Source organism: Corvus moneduloides, chromosome W (assembly GCF_009650955.1).
Source record: "Corvus moneduloides isolate bCorMon1 chromosome W, bCorMon1.pri, whole genome shotgun sequence".
Taxonomy (NCBI): domain Eukaryota; kingdom Metazoa; phylum Chordata; class Aves; order Passeriformes; family Corvidae; genus Corvus; species Corvus moneduloides.
In genome coordinates, this window is record NC_045510.1 from 7,459,889 (window position 1) to 7,481,212 (window position 21,324).

General features: G+C 38.5%; 1 protein-coding gene across 1 annotated transcript; it reads left to right on the forward strand.

Moving 5' to 3' along the window:
• Window positions 1-246: 246 nt before the first annotated feature.
• LOC116437381 (mesoderm induction early response protein 3-like) lies at window positions 247-21,105 on the forward strand. Its single transcript, XM_032095048.1, has 13 exons — window positions 247-270; window positions 978-1,002; window positions 2,478-2,626; window positions 7,057-7,191; window positions 8,710-8,830; window positions 11,018-11,103; window positions 11,302-11,374; window positions 14,199-14,350; window positions 14,788-14,869; window positions 17,990-18,084; window positions 20,091-20,218; window positions 20,401-20,546; window positions 20,648-21,105. Exons 1-13 carry the CDS (start codon window positions 262-264, stop codon window positions 21,103-21,105), a joined length of 1,659 nt encoding a protein of 552 aa, XP_031950939.1. The 5' UTR covers window positions 247-261.
• The last annotated feature ends 219 nt before the right edge of the window (window positions 21,106-21,324 follow it).

The following is a 21,324-nucleotide window of genomic DNA, read 5'->3' on the forward strand; positions in this document are numbered from 1 at the left end:
CAAGCCTAGGCTCCGCGGCGGGTGTCCAGCGCCCTCTCCGGGCCGGGCAGGCAGAGCACCTTCGCTAGCCAGGGCGGGAGGCCGCGGCGGTGCTGGAGGCGGGGTCCCGACACTACCTCCTCCGCCCCAGTTCAGTCCTGCCGATCCCTCAGTTTCTTCACTCCCTGGCTGTCTCCGGCTGGAACTCGGCGGCTGCCATTGGCTTAGCGGCCTCATCCGGGCACTCGGCGCAACGCTGTTGCTCAGCTCGATCGTCCCAATATGGCGGAGGTGAGCGGGGAAAGCGGGCTGGGGCGTCGGAATTCGGCTGGTTCCCTGCGGGGTCCCGCTGCTGGCGGGCCCTCATCACCCGCCTCACCATCCCCGTAATGCGCTTCTGGGACGGCTCGGCGACGCGGGGTGGCCAGCGAGGTGACTGGCAACGCCTGGACACTGGGATCCTGCGCGACTAGGCCGCACGGCGGGTGCCGCGCAGCGCGGGTCCCGAGTTCGCCGCCCGCGGGCGGCCGACAAGCCGTGGCCGGGCGCGCGGTCGCCGCACCGAGCCATGGAGGGTGCGGGACGGGCCAGCGGCGGCGCTGCCGCAGCGCGGGCGATGGAGAAACGCTCGGCGGGAGGGAGGAGAAGCGAGCCCTGGCCTGGCAGCGGGGAAGAGGCTGCTGGTCCGGCTCCCTCTGCCTGCCACTGTCATGTCCCGCCGGGGTCGGAAGGAGTGGGAGCGCCGGGTCAGGCGAGGTTACTTGGGGGGCTTTTGCCAGGGGAGGAGGAAAAAAGGAGAGCGACAGGCAGGGAACGAACGAGAGAAGGAGGGATAGGAGAGGGTGAACACGATGGAGGGGCGAGTAGGGCGGGGGCTGGCGGGGGAAGGGAGCAGCTCTTGATGGGGAGGGGATGGGAGGGGGCATGAAATGGAAACTCCCTACCTGCTGCTGGGTTGGATGGAGCCCGTGTCTCACCTCACTTTTCTCTCCCCACAGGCTTCTTTTGGGAGTTCGAGCCCAGGTTCGTCTTTGCCCACCTTCTGCCCCAGTACCTAGCCTGCTGCCTGCATGCTGCTCTCTTCTTCCTCCTCCTTTCCAAACTTACCTTCTGTTGCCTCGTAGCTCTCCTAACGCTTCATTTTCAGTAACTAACTGCCTGCCTGATTTTTAAGAGATGTGCTCTGTGGAGTTCTTCCCTTACCTCTGGTCACAGTTAGTAATTGGCTGCTCAGAACCCAAAATGAAAGTAAAGTTTTGTAGCATTTTTAAGTCAGCATCTCAGTAAAACCATGTAGCCTGGAGAGATATCACTTCTGTTCCTGATAACTGCAGGGTTGTGTAAATTTTTGATTTCTAGATAATATCAGAAAACATTTAAAATCATGATGTTATGTAATTGTTAAGGTTTTAACTGCTGTTAAGGTTCTTTGGAATATTTACACATGGAAGCCTATTTAACATTAGCAGGGCTACTCATGAGAAATATTTGGGGAATGCATTTGCTTCTGTGTACCTGCTCTTGGCACTGGCTGAGCACTAGTTTGTAAGAACTAGAAGGGGAAACCAGAGGTGAAAGAGAAATATCCTAGTCTGTTTCTTTTCTCCATCATGAAAGTCTTAAGAAAGTGAACATTGAAGAACAAAACAACCCTGCATTTCAGTAATTTTCATTGTAGAACACTGACATTGCTGTGCAGCATATTTGCATCTTAAAAACTTGTTTAATATAGTGCTTTCTAACAAATGCACTTAAAATAACAACAGTACTTTTTTATGACTTATGAGTATCTTCTTGGGTAATGAAAAAGTGTCTGTTGGACCATGGAGCTGTCATAATGACTTGTTAATTACTGTGATCCATTAGAAATGTTTTGTTATTTCTGGTATATTTCCCTCTATATTTCTTGAAACTGCTATGTTTGTTCTTCCTTTTTAGATCAATTGCTAAGAATTAAATTAGTTTTATTAAAAGATCTCATCTGTGAGACTAATCTGAAGTGAGTCTTGCTGCTTATTTTGCTGTTGTTAGGAAACTAGTTTGCAACCTAAGTTAGCTGTTAATTAGTGAAAAGCTATGCTAGTTACCATATAAATGATATAAATAGAATGAGTCTATAAATCAGTGTCTTGCAGCATCTGAAATCTTGTGACATGTGGATGTTATACTTTAATGATGATTTCCAGGATCTTTAAAACAATCTTTTATTCAGTAAAATATTAATTTGGTATTGTACTTTCTGAAACTTTGTTTCAGTAGTTTAGATACTTTTCCCAAGTACTCTATACTGCAAGAGAGAAAACCACCTATTACAATACAAAAAGGGAAGGCCAGCTAAAATAGTTGAATTTTTCAGGTAGTTAAGAATTTGTTCCATTTATTCCACTGAGAGTTCTAACTATGTATGTAAAGACTCATGCAACCTTATTTTTTTCCTGTGATGTAATTTCATGTGTTGGTATACAAAAAAAATTACTCAAATTAGGGTTTTTTGATAGTTGGCTCTTTATCCTCTGAGGATCATGACTTTGACCCTTCTGCTGAAATGCTGGTACATGATTATGATGATGAACGAACTCTTGACGAAGAGGAGGAAATTATGGAAGAAAACAAAAATTTCAGCTCTGAAATTGAAGATTTAGAAAAGGTAAGAGTGACTTGCTCTCTCCTAAATGTCCATGTATGTAGTAGCTTTTTAGTGAAAAGAACATTCAACCTGTTCTTTAGTTTGTATTGTATAATGCAATTTTCTGCAAAATGCCTTTGGAGGTTTTTTTTAAAGAAAAAAATCGGGTTTGGTTAGGATATAGCAGTGCTTCCTCACAAAAAGGCTGACCTTAGCTTCTCAAAGTTATTAGTGTTAAGTTCAGATTCATCTTTTTCATTTAATAACTTTTTCACTTTGGAAAAGAAATTACTGAAGCAGATTTTAAAGTCTTATCTAATATCACTTGTCACTTTTAAGTTTTATAAGTTGGAAATAAGTTTAAATTGTACATTAAGTGACAGCTAGCTGTGTTTCATTCTGTTGGTCAGATTTTGGTTTTCCAATCTGGAAGCACAGTCCTGTTTTACACATTTTTCACATTCATTTGCTACATAAATTGTAGTTCCATGTCTCAGTTTCATCAGTTTGGCATTTGCTGGGTGTACAAAATGACCAGCATGCTCCTTGGCTTTTCCTATTCTTTTTTACATTCTTTAATTACATGTTTTTTCTGTTTCTACCTCTTGTTCATCTGTGTCAGTGCATCACCCGTTTTAAATGCCTGCTGAATGCTAAATAGCCACAAACTGATGCTGCTTGCATTACCATTCAGTGACCCACTTACACCACTCAGCATAACTGCAGATTTTGATCAACAGACTTCCAGGAAAGTGTAATTTTTAGCATTAAATAGGAGGCTGTGCTTTTGTAGTCCATTTAAAAACAAATTTTCTTAACTTCTGGGGTTTTTGTTTGTTTTGGTTTTGCCTTGCTACCTTTTACAATTATATTTTTGCTAATTATGAACTTGCAGTTATAATAGCGAAGCAGCTTGCCAAGTCTGGTGGTTAAAATGGAGTTGGTACTCCACAATATGATCTTATTGCTTCTATAAAAGAAGGAAAAAGAACTGAGAGCCACTCATCTTAAACACTTTAGTACTTTATGTCCCAATCCTGGAAAGACTTGGACATGAATTTGCATTTACCCATTGTGTAAAGTCTTTGCAGAATTAAGACCTTAGTTGATTAAAGAAAACAAGTAATTTAATCAGTGTACAAGTTCAACAAGAAATTTTTTAAGGTAACATAATTTTTAAAGGTATAAATTATTGGAAAATATTTCTAATTATTTGATAACTTGAATCAGGTAACTAAAAAAATTTCCATGGTTTGTTTTATTAATTGTGTTAGGATGCAAGTATGATGATATTTAGTAAAATAATTGGATCAAAAGCTGTTGGAAAAAAGAAGTTATAAACCAAGCCTTTCTCTTGATTTTTGCTTCTGTATCATTAGCTGTTTTTCTCCTATTACTTTCTGTACTGGTCTTGTCTGGGAGAGTTAATTTTCTTCATAGTACCTAGTATGGGGCTATGCTTTGGATTTGTGCTTAAACAGTGTTGATAACACATTGATGTTGTAGTTATTGCTAAACAAAGCTTACACAGAGCCAAGGCCTTTTCTGCTTCTCACACTGCCCTGCTGCTCGGGGGCTGGCTGGGCATTGGTCGGTTTGTGGTGAGCAATTGTTTTCATTTGGATAACTTGTGTTTCTTGGGCTTTACTTCCCCCCTCTTTTTATTTTTTCTTTTCCTTACAATTTTTAAAAATTATTATGTCTTTTTAAATATTAAGCTGTCTTTATATTAACCCACAAGTTTCTTTTTCACTCATCCAATTCTCTTTCCCCCTCATCCCATTGGGAAGGGAGGGAGCAGCTGTGTGGTGTTCAGTTGCCATCCAGGGTTAAGCCACAACAGGGCACAAATGATTTGAGATAACATATTTGACCGTAACATATTAGGAAGAATTTACATCTGTTAACATTTGCTGGTCATGATATTGATTTATCTGTTCTTGATATTAGCTTGTCTGATCTATGCCATGCTCTCTTTTTTTGCTGTACGTGTTAAAGATTGGTGTTGGATTTTGCAGTTTGCTATGCTCTGTAGTGCTTAGTGATGTTTTGCCTGCAAGATTTATTATTAAAACACTGGCCTTGAGCTTAATCTGGTATTTGGGTTCTGTACTGAAGCCATTAATGTACTTCAGGTACCATCTCATGGAGACAATTAACAATTATACTTCTTCCTCTGAGAGATTTTTTTTGTGGAGGTAATACAGAATGGCACCTTCACCACCACCTTTTGTCATGTTTTCTCCCTTGTTACAATAACTTCAGTATCTTGAACATCCTTGGGTAGTCTAAATACTTCTATTTGTATTTCTTAGGAATATTGCTTCAGTTTTTAATGAGGTTAACAAGCTATTTAAGAATATGACCCAGGCCCTGTGGCAGTGTGGTTATGGGTGGCAAGGCACATGGGAGAATATGGACAGGTGTCTAGAAAGGTTTACACCTCCGATGGTCTGGAACTTCAGTCCTGAACAAGTGCGGAATCCTGATGAAGTGATAGACTATTTGGGGGAAAAAAAAAGATTCCCTGGCTATTCCAAAGAGGCAGAAACAATGGAAGCAGAAGTCAACTTGTTTAGTAAGAGATGAAGAAGCTTCTCCTAACAAGAAGCAGGAGAGCAAATCAGAAGAGGCAGCCTCAAAAAGAAATATTAGCAGTATATGAAGGAGTTCAAGATGCTTCAGAAGTAGTTGATACTGAAGCACAGCTCCTTTTGGCACCTCGATTTCCTGTGTTGGGCTGGATGTTCAAAGGCAGGGTCCCCTCTACACATCATGCAACTGATGCTACGTGGAGTAAGTGGGTTGCACTGATCACACAATGGGTTTGAATGGGAAACTCCAACCGCCCAGGAATTCTGAAAGTGATTGTGAACTGGTCGAAACTTCAGTGTTGCCAAAGGAGGTGACTCGGGCTCAAGAGTCCCCACTATATAATAAACTACCAGAAAATGAAAAGCCATATGCCCTGTTTACAGATGGATCCTGTCATATTGTAGGAAAACATCAAAGTTGGAAAGCTGCCATGTGGAGTCCTACACCACGAGTTGTGGAAACTGCTGAAGGAGAAGGTGAATCAAGTCAGTTTGCAGAGGTGAAAGCCATCCAGCTGGCTACAAATATTGCTGAATGAGAAAAATGGCCAATGCTTTATCTCTACAATGACTTAGGGATGGTGGCAAATGCCCTGTGGGGGTGGTTGCAACGATGGAAGCAGAATAACTGGCAGTGCAGAGATAAACCCATCTGGGCTGCTGCATTGTGGCAAGATATTGCTGCTTGGCCAGAGAACCCGGTTGTGAAGGTACGTCATGTAGATGCTCATGTACCCAAGAGTCAGGCCACTGAAGAACATTGAAACAATAAGCAGGTGGATCAGGCTGCTGGGATTGAAGTGGCTCAGGTGGATCTGGACTGGGAACAGAAGGGTGACCTATTTATAGCTTGATGGGCCCATGGCACATCAGGATATGTAGGAAGGGATGCAGCATACAAATGGACTCATGATTGAGAGGTGGACTTGACTTGATGCCACTGCACAGGTTATCCATGAATGTTAAATGTTAATTGATTTATGGCACGGTTCAGTGTCAGTATGCCATGATCAAACAAGCCAAGTGGCTGAATGGTGGTGGGGAGCCACTGCTTGGGGACTGGCTGGGCATCAGTTGGTTGGTGGTGAACAATTGTTTTCATTTGGATTATTTGTCTTTCTTGGGTTTTATATACCTCTTTCTTTGTTTTGTTGTGGTTCTTTTTTCTCCTATTTTCCTTGCATTAAGAAAAAAAAAAGTTTATTTTTAATGATTATACTGTCTATCTCAACCCATGAGTTTCTTTCTCACTTTTACCGTTTCAGTTCTCATCTCCATCCCACTGGGGAGGAGTGAGCGAGTAGCTGTGTGGTACTTAGTTGCTGCTTGGGGTTAAACTACACCACCTTCTCTACAGTTATTATAAAATATGCAGAAGATGGAAAGGAGGGATAAAAGATTGCTACATTGGTTTACTTCTGTGGTGTTTTGCACACTTGCAGCTGTAACTATATAGGACTAAAGTTTTCAAGTTTTTCTGCATTTCTTTCTTGTAAGGGGATTGTTAATGTTCCTAGTCTATCTTCTGTCTTGAAGAAATATAGGCAAATCATGTTCTACAGTATGAATCAGATAAGGAGCAAATTTTTAATAATTACTCTTTAGTTTCATCCACTAAATGGTTTTCTTCAATAGTTTAATGGGACTTCATTATATGCCAAGAGACACAGTTATGAATTATTTCAGTCTCATGCCTGAAAATATTTTAGATCTTTAATCAAGATTCCTGCTTTCAATTAAGTTTTTCTTGTTTGTTTTTTACTTTTGTTTTTCAAAATATGTCTTATCCTTTTAGGCCTGAATTGTTTACAAGTATTTGGCAATATGTTGAAATATTTGTAAATCTTCTTGTAATAGGAAGGAAACATGCCATTGGAAGATTTGCTGGCATTCTATGGCTATGAACCCACAATTCCAGTTATGGCTGGTTCCAGTGTGGGTAGCTCTCCAAGTGAACTTGCAGATGAGCTTCCAGATATGACTCTAGATAAAGTAAGTCAAAACTGTTTTTCCCTGTATTACGGTTTAAAAGTAGAAATCCGTGTGACCTTAACTTATATTTCACTATCTCTTGATGTTACAATATACATATCTTTGTCAATTTCAACGTACAATTAAGTTACTGTACTAGTGGTGGACTTGGCAGTGTTAGGTTTATGGTTGGACTCAATGACCTTAAAGGTCTTTTCCAACCTAAATGATTCTGTGATTGTACTTTTAATTATTTTTCAAAGATATTTAGGATCTGAATTTAATTATAATTATCACACAAATGCATAGCAACTTTAGTGGCATTATATTATTACAATTGAGAAATGAATAAGGTAATGGTTCTTCTAAAACATTCAGAGAACTTTAAATAGATTTCCTTTTTTTTTATTTTATACAAGTGGGATTTTTTTCTGAAAAGTTCTGTATTTTATTTTAATGTATGCAATGTCCAGAAATAATAATTCTGGCTTCGAATATACATGTCATGTATCAAACCTTTGTGGATAACTTGAAAAGTGCACTACTGGATGCTTTGGAATGTTTCTTTCAAATGCATATAATTTGTAAAAATATCATCTTTGGAGGGTGAGAGAGAGATTGTTTTCTGTGCAATTACTATATGTATCGCATTGTTGAATATAGAAACTCAAAACTACAGTTTTTATGATTCACAGGCTAACTTTGAATTCTGAGATGAATCTGATAATTGGCTATAAGGCATGCAGCTAGTAGTTTGTATTATAAAATCTGTAGGTAGTAAGTACGTGTCTTTTTTTTTTGCTTTCCATAAGTATGATGAAATTATAAACTCCACAGAAAGTAGAGTATAATGATGGCTCTGCACATCTGATTCTCATTAGGAGTCACCATTGTGTTGAGGCTACAGAAATGTAGCTGGCTTCTTGTCTAATACAGTTCTTTGCCTCCCTAATCACTATACAGAGGGGTTCAAGCATGTCTGGTAGTGGAGGAAGCCCATTCTCGCTCCCTCCCTTTCTTTTGCCCTCCCCTTTGCTTGCTCTTGCTCGCCCACCCCCCCCACTTTCCACTTTATTATCTTTTGTTTATTATCTGTAATTCTTCTCAGGAAAAATCTATGAAAATGCCTGGCTTTGGTTTGGGTTTTTGTTTGTTCACCCATTACCCACCTCCCCCCTGAATTTAAGGGGTATCTGTGATATAAAGAATGACAGAATTTTAAATGTTTCCACTCACTTTTTTTATTTAAAAGCAGTTGGATGAACATCTGAGATTTGATGCTTGCAGAGGTTACTACTTGTGCATTTATTTTAATAGACAAGGGGGAAATAAACCTCTGTGTTCAACTCTGAAATGAATGGTTATATTTGTTCTGAGAATTAGAAGTGGATTAGCTTTTTAATAGTGAGCAGTCTGCTAAAATTGCTTATGGTAAAATAATTCATTTTAATTAATGAGACTTGCAATTTGTTGAATCTAAATGCTCACCAGTCTATATTTAATAGTCTGAAGTTTTATTTTTTTATTTTAATGATACAGGAGGAAATAGCTAAAGACCTCTTGTCAGGTGATGATGAAGAAACGCAGTCCTCTGCTGATGACTTGACACCATCAGTTACTTCACATGAGGCTACTGACTTCTTTCCTCGGCCATTAAGATGTAGGAAACCTAATTTTATAATAGTACTCATAAAGTCTTACCATATACTATGAACTATATAGCTTTCTAGTTTAAAATATCAAAATTGCAGAGTGGGATTGAGAAACAGTGCTTTGCAGGATGTTGTACATGAATATTGTCTTTGGTTGGTATTATTGATTACCTAAAAGACCTATATTTAATATGGAGCTCAAAGCAGAAGCACAATTAATTTTTCTAAAAATACAGTCGTTTTTCATAATTAATAGTTAATGTATGTCAAGGAACACTCTTTGTAATTTTCTGTACATTGGTGAATGGCATGAATATGTAACATGTTCTTTTAAATTAGTGTTTCTCTACTAAAATTTTTGCTGCTACTTTTAAGCCAGTGACTCCTCTATTCAGCCTATGGATGTGAACTGGAATTTGGTTTCTTTGTGATTATTTCCCTTCACACATTCAATGGTTTTCCATAGGACTTCATGAGCCAAAGTGTTTTTATATGGGATGGGGCCTATTAACCCATGACCACCAAAATTTTACTACCTGTGGAACTATTATGGGAAAGATCCAAGACCCATTGGTTCAATTATCCAACCTTGGCAAGATATTCCTCATTGCTCCAACTCTAGTACACCAGTGAACAAATGAACTGCAATAGACAATGTGGAGGATTTTAATCACAATTTTAATGTGGCAAGTATCTTGAGCATTTTCTGGGGGATTTCATCCCTCTAGAGAAAGGGGATGATAAAGGGCATGTGCTGTCTCAATCATCAGCAATTGTAGCCCTTTGCATGCTGCTGACTGTGTAATGTAAGGCATTTTTGAGAGAGATACAAAAACCTTTAAAAATTATAGTGCCCTTTTTTAGTTAAGCAAACCCCAATCTCTCTGGCACTTAAACATTGTTTGTGAACTGTTAATGAATATGACACTGAAAGTGTGGCAACTTTATGGAAAGAATTATTAGCTCCTTCATCTTACTCAGGATTAAGAAACAGTCATCTTTGCTTTCAGCTATCGTGGTTTTTCTATCAGAATGTTGCTCTTTCTCTATTAGAAATTTTGATTGGGCATTTTAAAATCAAATATCTACCATGTCAGGGAGGGAAATGTCAGTTTTCTGTGCTTTGACAGTTCCATTTTTTTTTTTTTCCGATCCCTGTCCATTTCTCTTAAGATAACATTCAATTTTAAGATAAGTCTAACACATAGGCCATTTTGTTGAATTTGGATTAATTGGAAAAAATAATTGCATATTATTATCCAGGTATATTGCTGTTTCACGCATTCATGTTAGCTTCTTGCCTGCTATTTCTAACAGCAAAAAGAGAGACTGGTTATTCTAGTAATGACTACAGGAGAGGAGCCTCAGTCTATAGTCTTGGATATTGTCTTTGATGTTGATGATTCTATTTAGTTGTGATGAAGCTAAAATTGAAACCCTATTTGTGAGCATGTTATTACTGAAAATTGAGAATATGAAATAGCTTTTATCTTATCAGAACTATAGATTCCATTCTGCTGGGGATAAAATAAAAAAATAGATTTACTTCAGAACCCAGAACCACAGAGTTCCAAATTCTAAAATATGAGTTATTCTGTGGAGTACTGTATTTGAATTACTTGGAGTGCTCTGCTGTATTTCTTCCTAAGGAAAAAAAATATTAAAGAGGAGTAAGCAGTCTTTTGTTGTCTTTTGCTTATTCTGTTTTCTGTGTATCTACTATATCTTTAGTCCTTGCTGAAGTAGCCTTGTTTAAAGGAATGTTTTGAATGTCAATTAAAACTTCAGATGAAAGGCTTCAGTAGGTAATAAAGACTTGCCTTCAACTTTACTTTCTTTGTGATTAACCCATGGCTAAGTCATAGCCCTGGAAGTTTTCTGTTTTTCTCATACCTTTTCTATAAGGTGTAAGCATTTATTGAAGAAAATTAATGAAGAAAAATGATCTAATTTCCTTTTGACTATTAGAAATATTGTCTTAGTTGCAACAATGGTAAATGTTTCAGTTCTGCAATATGAAATCACCAATGCTTTCTAACTTAATTCTAGTTTGATAGAAATGTAGATCAACAGACTGGTGATGAGTGTCTTCCAGAATAAAAGCAGGGCTCCTCTCAAAAGTAAAGAATATCTTGTAGTTCTGTGTTTGAACTGAAAATTCTTCCTAGCTAAAACCAACTTATTTATGTCTGAAGCAAACACTACGTGTGATGGAGATAAGGAATCAGATGGTGAAGACATAGAGGCAGACAATGGTAATTCATCTGAAGATTTGAGAAAGGTAATAACTATATCTTAAGAAAAAGTTAAGAAAACTTTTACTATTAAAAAAATGCATTAAAATTTATAGTACATATCTAAAATAGTACCTTAATTCTGAAATTATCTGCAAAATCCCATGTTAATGGAATTTGTAATGCTTCCATGCACAGAATATTAAGGTAATACCCTTTTCTTATGATTTTTGTTACATCTTCAGGAAATAATGCTTGGTTCACAGTATCAGGCTGAAATTCCACCTTACCTTGGCAGATACAGTGATAATGAAAAGGGTAAGTTATTCTGTTTTAGTTTTTATCTTATATTTATACATAGCAGCTAATGGAAAAATGTTATTTAAATTTATAAGATAAATTCAATGACTTAGTTAAAAAAACCAAACCAACCAACCAAAAAACCCCTAGTCAACTGAAGTATTGCAACCACATAATTATATCTTAAAAGTGTGATTCTACAACTTTGAGAGGATATTTTCGAGAAGACATAGGAGAGTGGATTACACTGTTAATTCTGAAGTATCTAGTAATATTAGGAGGCGACAAACTGTGGGTCAAGAAGTAAATATTTTCATCAGGGTATCATAACTGGGCTATGAACATGTAAGTTTACATTGAAGATCTTCAGTATTTTTCTTTGCTTCTTTTTTAGCAAGCACGACAGTGTGGGTTACAAAATGGTTATGAAAAACAAAGCAATGAACTATTTGAATTTTCCATAGCATGAGCAGATGATGTAGGTCTCGATATACCTTGTCTTTAAAAAAAAAAGATGTTTTAAGTATGATGTTATTGCTGTGTAAATTTAGGTTAAAAACTGAAATTGTGCCAGAGTAGAAGAAATAACTTTATTTAATAGAGTTTCATTTGGTACCTTTAGAAACCTTCACTGGCTGGAAGCATTAGCAAGTGAACATCTCTTGTGTTGCTTAAGAGATCTATGGAAGTTTTCTATTTTCTATGATTTGAGCATGATGCTTACTGGTTGTAAGAAATAGAAGAGTGAAAACCAGTTTTATCTGAATAGTCCTTTTACTATTTACACATCTTGACTTCTCCTTGGTCAAGAACTAGAGAAGGGCCAATAACCAGAGGATGATCAGGAAGGCATTAATCTGACAACTTTCTCTGGAACAAGCTGGTGCTAGAGAGAACCAGAGAGAGTATTGTTCACTGGCATAGCCAGGAGCAAAGAGGTAGCTACCAGATGGGAGAGCCTGAGGAGTTCCTCTTGAGAATATCAGGCATGGATTCCAGCAAAAAAGTGCTGGGTTGTCTTGATAATGGAGATTGAAGCTGAGCTCAGCAATGTTGGAGAGAGTGGAGGATTCTGTAAAAGCCTTTTTTGTACTCCCTGAAGAGTTTGTGATGGCAAACAGGAGCTTATATTTCTGCTGTGAAGTCCCAGCTATTGGAATTGTGCTAGAAAGCAGTTTGCTCTTCTATAAACCTTACACTTGTAACATGTCTGTTTAAAAGCTTTCAATGTTCTTAAGTCATAACAGAACTTTAGGAGATGTAATTTTATTCTTCACCTTAGCTTAATATTCTTTCCTGCAGTTATATGAGAGATTTGAGAATCTTCTTCATCTCCTCTAGTGTAACTGCCGTTATACTTGGGTGTGTTTGAATTTAATAACTCTAATTTGTATTGCCAAGAGAGTACATAAAGCATTATGTGTAAACACATCTATTGATCAGAATAAAGGATTTAGTTTAATCTAGAATCTAAATGTATGCATAGACAAGGGTTCAGGCCAACTCTCAAATATTTCCAATGTATTTCAAATAAGCTACTTGAGGGGTGCATACATGATTTCAGTATACTATGAAGGAGGACTATACATCCTGATTGCTTGTAAAATATGGAACATACAAGTTGTTAACAGCATTCAGTTGTTAGTGAATGGAAAAAGAAATTACCACATTGAGACCTAGATTTCCATTCTGTTAAGTAAGTGTGCCGGTTTGGCCAAATCTAGAAATATATCCTCTGAGAGAAGGCAGGCTATAAACACCCCTCCCCCACCAGGTTTGGGAAAAAAAAAAATTTCCTCAAAGGAAAGTGAAAGAGATAACAACTATTTATTGAACAAACACACAGGAAAAGGGATAATGATGCTAAATCATAAAACTTCTCGATCTGCTGAGAGAAACCTGGGAAAATTTCAGAGTCCTTCCGTAGATCTCTCTCTCCCCCTCCTTGGAGCTGGGACGGGGTGGTGGGCCCACCTCCAGGGCCAAGGCCTTGGTAGAAAGTCCTCCCAATGTATTCTGATGTTGAAACAGTCCAGCAGAGAGAAAAGGAAAAAAAAAACGAAGTCCCAGGAAAACAAAAGTTCAACTCTCCAGAGGAAAAGGAGCTGAGGAAAAAAAACTGCCGAAAGCTGGCTGGAAAGAAAAGCAACCTGGGTGCTTCCCTTATCTCTCGTTCTCCTGCCGCAGCTGAAAAAAAAAATCTCTATCTCTGTGTGACCTTGAACAAGCTGCAAACTGCTTTGAAAAAGTTTTGCTCAGTTTTTTTCTCCCCCCTCTCAGGCTGAGTTTAAAGGCATAGAAAGGCATAAAATTAATTTCTGGGCATGGGGCAGCGATATGGGATACACATCACAAAGTCACCCCAAGACAGTAAGTTTTAGCAAATTTTAGTAGAAAATGACCAGTTAGCTGCCACCTCTTTTTTTTATTTTATATGCAATATTTGAAATATTAAAGTACACATTTTATTGTAAACTATAGCTTATTTGTTGTAAACAGCTGAATAAAACTGAGTGGCTTTGCTAGTTTTTTTATATGAAGATTAATACATATGCATAATTTGACTTGAATCATCTAGCTGTCAACAAGCTGCTCCTCTGTAGAGATTGTCTCAAGAGCCAGTCCCTTATCTCATCCTCATGGAACCTGAATCTCTTCACCATACCACACTGCAGTCTCTCTCTAAACTAAAGCTTTTGGGGGAAAAAATGAGCTGCAATTTGAAAGTGGCATGACAGTGCTTGATTTGATTACTTCTGTATTCCTGTTCTTTGTGAAATAGCTTTTTATGTTCTAGCCTTAAAAATGTCACACTTGCCATAAATGAATTCTGTTTTAACAGCCTATGAAAATGAAGACCATTTACTTTGGAAACCTGATGTGATCTCAGAAAGTAAAGTTAAAGAATACCTTTTTGAAACCTCCTTAAGAGCAGGAAATGAAAATATGATTGGCAGAATTCCTGAAGGACTACATACACGTGACAATGAACAAGTATATTTTATATCCTGTTCCATTTGTGACACATTGCTTTGTAATTAATGTGTTCTCTTTCTCTGCCTTGTATTATAAAGGCAGCAATATTTTTTTTAATTGGATGGTACTGGGGTCAGGATCTTATTTTTAATTTTAAACACATGCTTAAAATTGAGTATTTGAATGTTGGCAGTGTGATCTATGATGTTTCCGGTTGACGTGCTGTTGACAAATCCAGCTTTCGTAATTATTACATATAATGTTTTACATTTGCTTAATTAAACCTTGCCTTAACATTTGGATGGTTTTGCTTTTGATTATTTTAACATTTTCATCCTGTATAAAGATATATCCTCTTTTTACATTAGATATGTTCACTGAAAGGGTTGTTTCAGAAATTTAGATAGGATATTTGGAAACTTTAACTCTTTCTAAAGACAACTTCTATTTTATAGGCACTATATGAACTTCTCAAGAGTAGCCATAATGTTAAAGAAGCAATTGAGAGATACTGCTCAAATGGAAAGGCATCTCAGGGTAAGAGATAGTATCTGCTTTTTAAGAAACATGTCTTTGGAGGGGGTAGAAAACACGAGTAAGATTAAGATTAATAAGCACATCCCTTTTCCATTATGTCTTTAGCACAGATTACTCATAGAATCATAGAATATGCTGAATTGGAAGGGACCCACAAGGATCATCAAAGTCCAACTCCTGGCCCTGCACAGGACACCCCAAAAATCCAACCAAATGCTTGTCAAGTTCTGGCAGCCTTGGGGCCGTGCCCATTCCCTGGGGAGCCTGTTCCAGTGCCCAACCACCCTCTGAGTGAAGAACCTTTTCCTAATATCCAACCCAAGCCTCCCCTGACACAGCTTCAGCCATTCCCTCAGGTCCTGTTACTGGTCACTAGAGAAGAGATCAGTCCATGCCCCTCCTCTTCCCCTCACAAGGAAGTTGTGGACTGCAATGAGGTCTGACCTCAGTCTCCTCTTCTCCAGGCTGAACAAGCCAAGTGCCCTCAACGGCTCCTCATACGGCTTCCCCTCAAGGCCCTTCACCAACTTTATAGCCCTCCTTTGGACGCTTTCTATTAGCTTTATATCTTTCTTATACTGTCATGAGCAAAACTGCCCCCAGTACTCAAGGTGAGGCTGCACCAGTGCAGAGCAGTGCAGGACGATCCCCTTGCTTGACTGGCTGGGAATGCTTTGCCTGATGCACCCCAGGACACATTTGGTTCTCCTGGCTGCCAGGGCACTGCTGACTCTTATTCAACTTTCTGTCAACCAGGACCCCCAGGTCCCTTTCTGTGGCACTGCTTTCCAGCATCTCATTCCCCATTCTGTCTGTACATCCAGGGTTGTCCCCTCCCAGGTGCACATTCCAGGACTTGCCCTTGTTAAACTTCATATGGTCTCCCTGCAGGGCCTCCCTGCATTCAAGGGAGCCAACAGCTCCTCACAGTTTTGTATCATATGCAAACTTGCTTAGCATCCCTTCCAGTCCTGCATCCAATTTGTTTATGAAGATGTTGAAGAGCACAGGGCCTAAGATGGAGCCCTGCAGAATCTCACTAGTGGCAGGCGGCCAGTCTGATTTCACCCCATCAACTATAACCCTTTGCGCCCAACCCATGAGCCAGTTGCTCACCCATCACATGATGTGTTTATCCAGCTGTGGGCTGGACATTTTTTCCAGAGGGATCCTGGGAGAGACAGTATCAAAAGCTTTACTGAATCCAAAAAGATGACATCAACTGGCTTCCCTTGATCAACTAGGTGGGGAACCTTGTCATAAAAGGAAATCAGGTTTGACAAGCAGGACTTTCCCCTCATGAAGCTCTGTTAGCTATGATGGCTGTGATCGATGACTGCGTTGTCCTTCAGGTGTTTTTCAATAATTCCCATTAGGTGTATATAACTCAGATTAGGTATAATCTGTTGGCCAGATGGAGATTTCTGCTAGGGAAGTTTACAGTTCGTATAAAGGTTGCAGGATCAGATTTTGCATCTTTTCTTTCCTTCTTTTTTCCTTTTTTTTTTGCCATTTTCAGAATGATATAGACTGAGGAGAAGGGGGAGGAGTTGTAATTTTGCTCCCATAAGGCAGTTCTCCCCCACATTACAGTACCTTTTTGAGATTATGATCAATTATAATCTGATGACATTTATACGAGAATCAGGAGAACATAGCTGATAATATGAGTGAGTCTCACTCTTCATCACTGTGCTAACATTGTGCTATGTCAACCCTAAACTGGTTCTACTGTATAATTCTGTAGGTCTGTGGTAGAATGTGGAGAGTTTTGCTTGAGTTTACAGTGGAAAACAATCTTGTTTATCCCTAACTTTATTATTCCCTTAAATAAAAATCAGTGTATCATTTAGCAAAGACAGTTCTTTGTCCTGTAGTTTGACACATGTTCCATAAATCAGAAATGGACTATGAACCCTGGTATAAGTTTGTATTCTGGCAGATAGTCCCTACTCAGAACTCGATCCAAGGGGAATTAGAATGTTTATGAGTTTGGTGCTGTGAAAGCTTAAGTATCTAAGATAAAACTGAAGGAAACAATAAGGAATATCAGAGCAGTGTTTCAGAAAGCTCTTTTATGAGAGATTGTGTGTTAGAGACCCAAATTCTGTCCTAAGGACTAGTGTTCATCCTCTCCCAGGCCCCACGTCAAATGGGGTTTATATCCTCATTTAAAATGGTGCAGGATGATAATACTGTTGATGCCTGTCTCTTAGAATAACCATTGTGCAATGATCTATACCCACTGAAGTTCACTGCTATTCTCAATAGGAGTTAAAAATCTACATCTTCCAAGATAATTTCGTAACAGTGAGGCTTTACATGGGGATCTTCTCTTTGAAGTTGAGAATTCTGTAGTAAGGAGTGCAAAATTAATGGACTTGTAATGGAATGATTATCACCTTCATCTGAAAGCAGCAAGGTCTTTGTTCCAGTGTCTGCTCCCAGAAATGTTTTGAAATGTGTTTGTTGGTTGGTTTTTGTTCTCCACCCCCATTGGCTTTAAATGACAACTGAACAGATCACTATTATGAATGTAAGATGCCTGAAATATCCCTCCTTTGTTATATATAGACACAAAGCTAGAATCAAGATAGGGAAGCAACAATACTTGAGACAAAACTGACCTACTCAAATAGTTTGAGCTACTTTTTTTTAAAGCTTTTATTCCTTTTTAGTGTTTTTTTTGTTTTGTTTAATTCGTAAAACTAAAATTCACTTCTGTCTTTAAAAAGTCAGAGGTTGTTCCTTCACTCTTTTTTTTTTCCCAACAGTCACTGTTCTTTGTATCTGATGCAAAAAGGAATATTCAGAAAAATAATGATTTTAACAAAACTTGGGGGTTTTTTTATGACAAACTTCTTAAGAAATAATTTATTAAGTATTTTGAATGTCCTTTGCTCTCCAGGGTAAAATACTTCAGTAATCAGTCTTTTATGAGTCTCTATAAACAGGAATACTAGATTTCAGGTAGAATATCTGTACATTAGAGGAAAGAACATGGGTCTAAATAACTGAACTGTTGGAGTTTTTTTTAGAGTGTGTGGATGTTCAGGCATTAGCAACACACAGATTAGTGAGTGAAAATAAATTTATCATGCTACTTTTGCAATTGTCTAGAAGAGATGACAGCATGGACAGAAGAAGAATGCAGAAGCTTTGAACATGCACTTCTGATTTATGGAAAAGACTTTCATCTCATACAGAAAAACAAGGTTAGTATTTTACAGTTAAATGGAAGAATTGGTAGATGATATGATGCTGAATGTTTGTAAAAGCAATGCCTTTTTCAGAAGCTATGCAAAAGAGTGAAATAAGAGCCAACATATTAAAACCAGCTTGGTGTTTCCACACTAATTTTGCCTCTGATGCCATTGGAAAAGCTAGGTGTTGCAACATGAGTCAATATATTCTCTTTGAAATCAACTTCTGTTTATATTAATTCCATATATGCAGTTATGTTATAATTTAGATAAAATGTCTGCCTCTCCTAGAGGTGTATTATTTTCATACCATGGCTGTGAGAGGGGAAAATGCATCTTTAATTATTTTTGTCACTCAGAAGGTGTAATTTCTACAGAAATGGGCTTAGCTCTTTGTGTTTTCAGAAAGTGTAGTCATCCATCAGTACTCTGGTTTCTGACCAACAAAGGAGTTCTAATTTTGATCTGAATTGCTTCTGATTAACTCCTCTGTGCCTGAAGAATAGGAATTGGACTTTTTTTTTATCAAGTATATGTATCATTTGGTACAGTTGTCAGTATGGGTGTTTCCAAACTTTCTGTACATCTCCTGTATGTTTTGATACCACCTTGAGGCTTTGTACTGGTTGTGACTGGGATAGAGTTAATTTTCTTTATAGTAGCTAGTATGGGCTATGCTTTGGACTTGTGCTGGAAACAGTGTTGATAAGACACTAATGTTTTAGTTATTGCTGAGCAAAGCTTATATAGAGTCAAGGCCTTTTCTCCTCAGACTATCCTGCCAGCGAGGAGGCTGGGAGTGCACGAGAAGTTGGGAGGGGACACAGCTGGGACAGCTGACCCCAACTGACCAAGGGGGTGTTCCAGACCATATGACATCCTGCTCAGTAATAAAACTTGGGGGTGAAGGTTGGTGGGTGGGGGCTGCTGTTGCTTGGGGACTGGCCAGACATCAATTGGTTGATGGTGAGAAGTTGGGTTTTTATGCATTGCTTGTTTTTCTTGGGTTTTATTTTCCTCTTTTTTAGCATTTTTTTTAATTAGTAAACTGTCTTTATCTCAACCCATGAGTTTTCTCACTTTTGCCCTTCTAATTCTTCCCCCCCCATCCCACTGGAGGGGGGGAAGTGAGCAAGCAGCTCTGTGGTGCTTAGTTGCTGATGGGGCTTAAACCACAACAAGTTTTTTCTTTAGGAGACTGGTGCTTTTGTTGTATTTCAGGTAAACTTCATAGGGTTGTGGTTGCTGTTCAACAACAGTTAGATAATCCTGTTCAACACTTGGCTTAACCTGTCCTATGCTAAATATCTGGGTGGTTCAAATTTTAAATGGACCTTACCCGTAAACAGTAATTCACCAGAGATACAAAGAAATTATTTAAAAATATTTTTTCCAAAGTGCAACAAAACATGAGTTGATCTGTCACTATGGATCAGAATTTTCCAAGTACCCAATGTCTTTTCTGCTTCATTTCTCTTGGGTAATTCATTTGCTCAGCATTTTACTTCTTAAGAGAGTCTGTCCCATAGTTAAAAAAATTACTATGTAGGTTATGAACTGAAATACTTCAGATGTAGATACAGTTTCAATCTAGTTTAAAAAACAAACCTAAACAACAATAATGCATACAATAGAACAGATGTGATAATTATTTAGAATAGAATATACTGTTTCAGTTGGATGGGAGCTACAACGATCATCTAGTCCAACTGCCTGACCACTTCATGGCTTGCCAAAAGTTCCGGCATGTTTTTAAGGGCATTGTCCAAATGCCTCTTAAACAATGACAGGCTGAGGCCTCAACTACCTCTCTAGGAAGGCCATTTCAGCGTTTGACCACCCTCTCGGTAAAGAAATTTGAAACCGTAGATCTCTTTTTCAGGTCTTCTGATTTAATTTGTTTGTTACAGATACTAGAAAAGTAAAACTAACAATATTGCAGGAATATGGGGACTGGGGAGATGACAAAAACATAATGCTTTGCATTTATCTTATCAATTCTTCTTGCCTTCTTTTAGGTAAGAACCAGAACAGTTGCTGAGTGTGTGGCTTTCTATTACATGTGGAAAAAGTCAGAACGTTATGATTACTTTGCTCAGCAAACAAGATTTGGAAAGAAGAGGTATAACCATCATCCTGGAGTTACGTAAGTAAAATGTCCTTGGAATATGTTTTCTGTTGCAAATTGTAAATGTAAAAGATTAGTTTTTCTTCCCATCATTGCAGTGTAAAGCTGCAGTGGCTATGGCAACTGAGAATAAATCCATCATCATTTTTAGGCCTTGTTTTCCTGTTAAATAACCCATTATGAATGCCATATTCTTAAAGGGACTACATGGATCGTTTGGTAGATGAAGCAGAAGCTCTTGGTGGAGCAGTACATTCTTCAGCCTTAACATCTAATACTCGAACAGAAAGCATTCCTGATCAACAGCTAAGCATTCTGAATTCTATCACTGCCAACGAGTTGACAGGTAAATCAAGGGAAAAAAAACCAAACAAAACCCACAAACTTTTTGTTGTAACTATATAAACAACTATTTCATTTACATTTTATGTTCATCTTTTTTTCCAGCACTGACAAACAGTGTAGCTACAGTCTGTCACACTTCAGATGTGAACTGCCTGGATGATGCCTTCCCTCCCATGGACAGCTTACCCCGAGCACCAGTTAATCGTGTGCCTGTTGGAACAGAAGAATTGCTTAACTTGCCTAGCAATGGTGAAAGTGATTGTTTTAATTTATTTGAGACTGGCTTTTATCACTCAGAGTTAAACCCAGGGAACATGTGCAGTGAGGAGACAGAAAGACCTGCAAAGAGATTGAAAATGGGGATCGCTGTCCCAGAATCTTTCATGAATGATGTCTCTGTAAATAACCTTGGTGTGGACTTTGAGAACCATGCACACCATATTACCAGTGCCAAAATGGCTGTTTCAGTGGCTGACTTCAGCAGTCTATCTGCAAATGAGACAAATGGTTTTATAAATACCCATACTCTTCACCAACATACTGCCCTTCACTCAGAATGACTGTGGAAAACTAAACAAAGAATGGGTACTTTATGCAGTAGTAGTAAACTTGATGGGAGCTATCAGGTTTGCTTAGTCTTTCACTGGAAGTTCGAACTTTGACATCAGTGATGTCTTTTTATGTATAGAACTATATCTTGATTTACCAAGAGTAATTTCTTTTTTCAGTCCATAAATGTGGAAATGTTCAGCGGAGTTTGGAACTAAGAGAACTCTGTG

Bases quoted from the DNA above. Each gene is read 5' to 3' on its own strand.
- LOC116437381 (XM_032095048.1), top strand. The intron at 1,003-2,477 runs GTTCGTCTTTGC...GTTTTTTGATAG, and splicing joins TTTTGGGAGTTCGAGCCCAG to TTGGCTCTTTATCCTCTGAG. The intron at 14,351-14,787 runs GTATATTTTATA...TCTATTTTATAG, and splicing joins ATACACGTGACAATGAACAA to GCACTATATGAACTTCTCAA.